General features: G+C 52.6%; 1 protein-coding gene across 1 annotated transcript; it reads right to left on the bottom strand.

Annotated features, from left to right (window-relative positions):
* Positions 1 to 2,276: 2,276 nt before the first annotated feature.
* On the bottom strand, positions 2,277 to 6,869 carry LOC133362943 (histidine-rich glycoprotein-like). The gene is made up of 3 exons (XM_061581922.1): positions 6,834 to 6,869; positions 3,452 to 4,612; positions 2,277 to 3,383 (listed from the first exon to the last, which is right to left on the bottom strand). Exons 1-2 carry the CDS (start codon positions 6,867 to 6,869, stop codon positions 3,608 to 3,610), a joined length of 1,041 nt encoding a protein of 346 aa, XP_061437906.1. The 3' UTR covers positions 2,277 to 3,383; positions 3,452 to 3,607.
* Between the last annotated feature and the right edge of the window lie 898 nt (positions 6,870 to 7,767).

Here is a 7,767-nt window from a genome sequence, read left to right as displayed (position 1 = left end):
CCCCTGGAGGCTCAATACGGGGCGACGGTCGCACGCGCACCGAGAGAGAGGAGAGAGAGGAGAGAGAAGTTCCACCGCCATGGACGGAAAGATGGAGGAAAGATGCACGCAGCTGATGGTGTTGATGATCGTGATGGTAATGATGATTTTGATTTGAAGCTTTCGTGACTGCAGGAATCCATACTCTTTGGATCTTTCGGTAAAGTCACGTTGGTAGAAAATAAAATAAATCACGTGATGATGGATGCTTGTGTTGTGCCCGAAACGTTATGATTTATTTTATACCTACGTGACTTTACCGAAAGAACCAAAGAGTATGGGTAATGATGATGTTGGTGATGTTGGTGATGGTGGTGATGACGGCGGCGGTGGCGCCGGGAGGGAGAGACATCGCGCCGGACATCGAGCGGCGTCTCACCTCTCCACCTCTCTCCCCATCCACGCAATTCGGTGGTTTGTAAAATCGCGCGAAACTTGAACAACAAAATATAAATCGGTGAAACGACCCCCCCCCCCCCCCTCCACGCGTCACAGTTCTGGGTAGTTTTGTTTTTACACTGGAAATTTTTTTTTTCGAGCTGGAACCGAACCGTGCTACCCCGAGCCTCGCGAGAAGACGGGAGGGAGTGGGGGAGAGGGGGAGAGGGGGGGGGCAAGCAGGACCAGGGGCGGCCAAGCAGAGGAGGGCCCAGGAATGTTCGTGTCACGTGACGCCGACGCGGCGCGGCTCGGTTTAGTGCAGTGGAAGAACAACGGCGTGCGGGCAGCCCAGCCCCTGGTTGTTTTCGTTTGGTGGGGCGAGCAACGCCGCGATTTGGGGTTCTTGGGATCGCTCGGCACTGCCAATCGGCGGCGGAACAAAACGAAAAACCCCACCGCAGCGAACCGCAACGAAAAAAAATATACAAAGTAAAAATCAAACCAGTGCTTGGGGCCCGGCTCTGCGCACGCCGGTGGTGCGGCCAACCGGCCCGCGGACGCCGGGAAAAACGTTCAGAAGCAACAAAGTCGTCGTCGCCGTCGAGAGCTAAAGCGTCTGGCAGAGCAATTCCCAACAGCGGTGGCAGTGGCGGCCGCATGAACCGTGGCCCTCCCTCGATTCTAAACGGCGCTGAGCGTAGAGCAACAGCGACGCTACTGAAAGCGCAACGATCGCAGAGACACCAACGGGCGTAGCGAAGACGACGTCCCGCTTGCTCGTCCCAGGCTGCTCAAACAAGCACAGGGTGGGGCTGAGGCTCGCTCACCGCCCGGCGTCTCCCGTGGTGTCGATCGGAGGGACGGACGCACAGAAGGACGGACACAGGGAGGGATGAACGCCGCTAACGAACGCAAGTCAACACCGGCGATTCTACTGTGAGCAACCCGTTGCCTGTAGAAAAGGCAGATTCTGCTATGGGAAATCAGTTGCCTGCAGCAGACAGATTTCAGTGTTGGCAACTGATTGCCTGCAGCAAAGACAGATTCTACTGTGAGCAACTGATTGCCTGCAGCAGATTCTACTGTAAGCACCATGGTGACTGCCACCATCACTACCACCACTATCATCATCACCACTCTCTTCATCATCACCACTCTCTTCATCATCGCCACCATCATCACCACCACCACCATCATTATCATCACCACCATCACCTCCACCATCACCACCACCATCACCACCATCACCACCACCATCACCACCACCACCATAATCACCACCATCGCCGCTGCCACCAACCTCTCCATCATCACCACCACCACCCTCCCCATTACCGCCGCCGCCACCCTCACCGCTGCAGCTAATGTAGCCGTCACCGTAACCATCGCCATCTCCCATGGCCGTCGCCATCACGTCGAGGTCATCGCGTAGTGGAACAGAAGCGAAATTAATTAACAGAGATCCCTTAACCCCCTACACACACTCACTCGCCACACACAATAGCCTATGCATAACTTGAGCCAGATCATCAGCAACTATTAGCAAATCGTTGTAACTCACAAGCAAAACATATTTTAATTGATGAAGCAAATATGTTGCTGAACAAAGAAACCAACGCTCAGATAAACACACACACACGGCAGACTAACAAACATGACACACACGTGTGCACGTACGCACACACATCACACACACGGCACACGTGTACACACACACATCACACACACGGCACACATGTACACACCACACACACAAACATCACACAGCACACGTACACACAGCCCGTACACACACAGCACGCGCACACGTACACACACGGCACGCACACAAACATTAAAAAGACAAAGATCCCCGTGTAAGCCTTAACAGGCTGTTGGGGCAAGTGCTGTTAGCGAGCAGTACCTATGAAGGCCGCCACAGCTCACAAGGGGGTGGTGAGGTGGCCAGCACCACGCTCGGCCGCCTTTGTCTCCCCAGTGACGATGTTTGAACACCGCACCAGGTACTCTCTTGAGTTTGACCTCGGGGAGGCCCAGGACCGGTTTAGATAATCGTTACCGGTGTTGGGAGGCCGTGAGCGGGAATCGAACTTGGGTTTCTATCGCTGCGCTACCGCTCCCCATGTACATACACAAAGATCCCCCGTATAGCCTGAGCGGACTGTTGGGGCAAGTGCTGTTAGCGAGCAGCACCTATGAAGGCCGGCACGGTGCACAAGGGGGTGAGTGGCCAGCACCACGCCCCGGCCGCCTTTGTCTTCCTAGTGGGGGAAAACACACATCAGAACCAGGAACTCATTTGAGGCCGAGTCGACCTAGGGGAGGCCGAGAATCGGTCCATATAATTGTCACTTGTGTTGGTGGCGGTGAGCGAGAATCAAAGTTGGGTGGCAGGGTTCGTAGCGCAGCGCTCTGACTGCCACAAAACTGCTCCACATACAAAGATCCCCCGTGTAGCCTTCACAGACTGTTGGGGCAAGAGCTGTTAGCGAGCGCTCATGAAGGCCGGCACGGCACATGAGGGGGTGGGTGGCCAACACCACGCCCGGCCCCCTTTGTTTCCCTAGTGACGATGTTTACACATCGCACCAGGTACTCATTTGAGGCTGAGTCGACCTAGGGGAGACCCGGGACCGGTTCAGATAATTGTCACCGGTGTTGGCCGTGTGCGGGGATCGAACCTGGGTCGCCAGGTTCATAGCGCAGCGCGCTAACCGCCACACTACCGCTCCCCACACACACACACGGGTACACACACACACACGGGTACACACACACACACGGGTACACACACACAGACTTGCGTACACACACCACAGACCGACCACAGACCAACCACACAGGTACGTACATACGCACAAACACCCATACCTCGTAGACACGTACACACGTACACACACACACCTCGTACACACGTACACCTCCTACACACACACGCGTACACACACCTCGTACACACACACCTCGTACACACACACCTCGTACACACACACACGCGTGCACACACATGTGCACACACGCGTGCACACACACACACGCGTGCACACACATGTACATGTACACACACGCGTGCACTCACTGAGCAGTGTTAATCTTGACCTGAACCTATACAACCTATTGACTTGAACCTATACAAGTTTGGTTTCCACGGTGATTGATTGACTCAAGGTAGTTAATTGATCAATTCTCATGGAGCTGCCTCTCCATGAGTGTTGCAGTGATGAGTGTTGCAGTGATGAGTGTGATGAGTGTTGCAGTGATGAGTGTGATGAGTGTGATGAGTGTTGCAGTGATGAGTGTTGCAGTGATGTGTGATGAGTGTTGCAGTGATGAGTGTTGCAGTGATGAGTGTGATGAGTGTTGCAGTGATGAGTGTTGCAGTGATGAGTGTTGTAGTGATGAGTGTTGCAGTGATGAGTGGGACAGTGATGAATGTGATGAGTGTTGCAGTGATGAGTGTTGCAGTGATGAGTGTGATGAGTGTTGCAGTGATGAGTGTTGCAGTGATGAGTGTGATGAGTGTTGCAGTGATGAGTGTGATGAGTGTTGCAGTGATGAGTGTGATGAGTGTGATGAGTGTTGCAGTGATGAGTGTTGCAGTGATGTGTGATGAGTGTTGCAGTGATGAGTGTTGCAGTGATGAGTGTGATGAGTGTTGCAGTGATGAGTGTTGCAGTGATGAGTGTTGCAGTGATGAGTGCGATGAGTGTTGCAGTGATGAGTGTTGCGGTGATGAGTGTTGCAGTGATGAGTGTGATGAGTGTTGCAGTGATGAGTGTTGCAGTGATGAGTGTGATGAGTGTTGCAGTGATGAGTGTTGCAGTGATGAGTGTTGCAGTGATGAGTGTTGCAGTGATGAGTGATGAGTGTTGCAGTGATGAGTGTTGCAGTGATGAGTGTGATGAGTGTGATGAGTGTTGCAGTGATGAGTGTGATGAGTGTTGCAGTGATGAGTGTGATGAGTGTTGCAGTGATGAGTGTGATGAGTGTTGCAGTGATGGGTGTGATGAGTGTTGCAGTGATGAGTGTGATGAGTGTTGCAGTGATGAGTGTTGTAGTGATGAGCACGCGCAGTTTGTCTTGTCAATCCAATGCTGGATGGGTGGCGGGGGCTATTTGACCATACTTCCCCACGCTGGTCAGTGCGTGCCAGTGGAGGTGGGGGACGGCGGCAGGGAGGGCGAGTGCCCTGCTGCCCTCACTGCACCTCCGCAGGCGACCCGACCTCAGCAGGGCACTGGGAAGCAGCAGGGGCAGCTAAAGGAAGGGATTCGTAGCTCCACTGCTTGACTGATTTGGTCCCTGCACCACACAGATACACGACGACAAGTCAACCGCCATCCCCATTGTTCGTGAACCGAGTTGTTCGTGAACAGAAGCGTTCGTGAACCGAGGTATCACTGTACCTCGCCTGGTCTGCAGGAGGTGGTGGGTTTCCATCCCGACCCTGACGATGCCTCCTGCTGCTGCTGTATATTTGGAGTCTGCGTCTCTCTCTTATTATCACGGTCGCTAGGAGATGTTAACTACCTCGCCTGGTCTACAGGAGGTGATGGGGTCGATACTCTTTGGTTCTTTCGGTAAAGTCACGTAGGTAGAAAATAAAATAAATAACGACGTTTCGGGCGCAACACAAGTGTCCATCATCAGGTCACGTCTGAGAAAGAGCTACACAGTTCAGTGGGGGCCTTACCTGCTCAAATACATTTGATTTAATTTTAATCACGTGAAGTGTTGAAAGCTCACAGGGGGTAGGAGGTGACGGGACAGGCCCAAAAAGATGAAGCCAAAGATCCCAACCGTATAGCCCGCACGGGCTGTTGGGGCAAGTACTGCCAGCGAGCAGCACCTATGAAGCTGGGCACTGCACACGAGGTGGCTGAGTCGACCTAGGAGAGGCCCAGGACAGCTAAAAATAGTCGCCACTGTTATTGGTCATGAGCAGGAATTGATGAACTCGGGTCTCTGTTGGGTTTGCAGTGCAACGCGCTAACAACCGCTACCACTACCGCTCCACGCACACACACGCACGCACGCACACGCAGGCACACGCACGCACACGCACACACACGCACGCACGCGCACACACGCACGCACACACACGCACGCACACACGCACACACGCACGCACACACGCACGCACGCACGCGCACACACGCACGCACGCACGCGACACGCACGCCCACGCGGCACACACGCACACACACGCACGCACACGCCCGCACACACACGCAACACGCACCACACACGCACACACACGCCACACACGCACGCACCACACACGCACACGCACGCACACACACAACACATCGCACCACACACGCTCCACACGCACACCCACACCACAACGACCCACGCACACACGCCACACACAACACACGCACACACGCACACACGCACGCACACACGCACGCACGCACACACACACACGCCCACCGCAAACACACACACGCACACAACACACGCACACACACACAGACACCCTCGAGGAACAACACCCTCATCCTCCCACACACGTGCGCGGGCACGTGCTACGGGCGAATGTGCGTGTGGGTGCGTGTCGGCGTGCATGCGCGTGCGTGGGGAATGTTAGCATAGTGGTTAGTGCGCTGTGCTATGAACCCGGCGGCCCCAACAACACCTGAACCGGTCCTGGGCCTCCCCTCGGTCGACTCAGCCTCAAATGAGTACCCGGTGCGGTGTGTAAACATCGCCACTGGGGAGACAAAGGCGGCCGGGCGTGGTGCTGTCCACCCACCCCCTCGTGTGCCACAGTGCCGGTAGCCTTCGTAGCTGCTGCTGCTACTCGCTACTAACAGCACTTGCCCTACAGTCTGTTAGAGGCTACACGGGGGATCTTTGTCTGTCTACCTTCATAGGTGCTGCTGTTAATCGCTACTAACAGCACTTGCCCCTCCAGTCTGTTAGAGGCTACACGGGGGATCTTTGTCTGTGTCTACCTTCATAGATGCTGCTGTTACTCGCTACTAACAGCACTTGCCCCTACAGTCTGTTAGAGGCTACACGGGGGATCTTTGTCTGTGTCTACCTTCATAGGTGCTGCTGTTACTCGCTACTAACAGCACTTGCCCCTACAGTCTGTTAGAGACTACACGGGGGATCTTTGTCTGTGTCTACCTTCATAGGTGCTGCTGTTACTCGCTACTAACAGCACTTGCCCTTACAGTCTGTTAGAGACTACACGGGGGATCTTTGTCTGTGTCTACCTTCATAGGTGCTGCTGTTACTCGCTACTAACAGCACTTGCCCCTACAGTATGTTAGAGGCTACACGGGGGATCTTTGTCTGTGTACCTTCATAGATGCTGCTGCTACTCGCTACTCACAGCACTTGCCCCTACAGTCTGTTAGAGGCTACACGGGGTAACTTTGTCTGTGTGTATGGGGACTTGCCTGCCCAAAGTTGGACACAAACGGATTGGTTGCCATCGAGGTGGCCGTTGGTTTAAGTTGTCCGAAGGCCCCGGCGGCTCCAGTGCCTGAAATAGAACATTGCATTCACTTTCAACGCCTGCGTCGTCCCTATCACCCCATCGTTGTCATATTTGTCATTGTCGTCATCATTGTCGTCATCATTGTTGTCATCGTAATTGTCCGGATAACAATCATCGCTGTCAAATGTTGTCAAATGCCAGGCCAAACAGAGGAATCAATCAATAACATTATGAATATAAATATTATGAATATATTATTGATTGATTATATTATTAATTATTATATTATTATAATTATCGATTGATTAAAAAAGGCTTTATCCTTCATGGCGTAAATACTCGGAGTTCTACTAAGATGTTCAACACCAAATAGATACAGCGTTTGCAAGGCATGGAGGGTCTGCGTTAACCACACCTGACTTGTGGTGAGACATGCAGACCAAACGTGCTCTATCATGGGATCTTTTTGCCAGTATCAAAGTATGAAACATTAGTAATATTAAAAATACTTTTATTAAAGACGCTTTAATGAAATGTACCGTACGAGAAATGGCAGAACTCCACGACTCCAGGACAATTAGACCCAAGCCGAAACATAACACATAAAAAAGAATGTTTAATTTTTTTGATAGAATATAGTAATGTCCTCAGTATGACATAAGCATACCACGTTTGCAGTCGATACCACATTGGGAAGTGGGTTAAAATTGAGTAACAAGATTTGAGGATGTTCAAACGCCAACTAGATACACAGCTTTAGCAAGGAATCAAGCCCTGCATTAACCACACACGACTTGTGGTGAACATGCAAACAAACGTGACACCATGACACCTCCTGTACGCGTTTAGTCTATTGTCCTTCTCCGATTAGTGTGCAAAAGAACACACACACA

The sequence above is a fragment of the Lethenteron reissneri genome, unplaced genomic scaffold, assembly GCF_015708825.2.
Source record: "Lethenteron reissneri isolate LAM-NWPU_2019-01 unplaced genomic scaffold, ASM1570882v1 scaffold_1638, whole genome shotgun sequence".
NCBI classification, from domain to species: domain Eukaryota; kingdom Metazoa; phylum Chordata; class Hyperoartia; order Petromyzontiformes; family Petromyzontidae; genus Lethenteron; species Lethenteron reissneri.
This window is presented reverse-complemented; position numbering and strand designations above follow the sequence as displayed.

Excerpts from the sequence above, each read along its gene's own strand:
- LOC133362943 (XM_061581922.1), bottom strand. The coding sequence starts at position 6,869 with ATGGCAACCAATCCGTTTGTGTCCAACTTTGGGCAG. Across the intron at positions 4,613-6,833 it reads TTGTGTCCAACTTTGGGCAG|CAGGGCACTCGCCCTCCCTG; the intron begins GCAAGTCCCCAT and ends CAGTGAGGGCAG.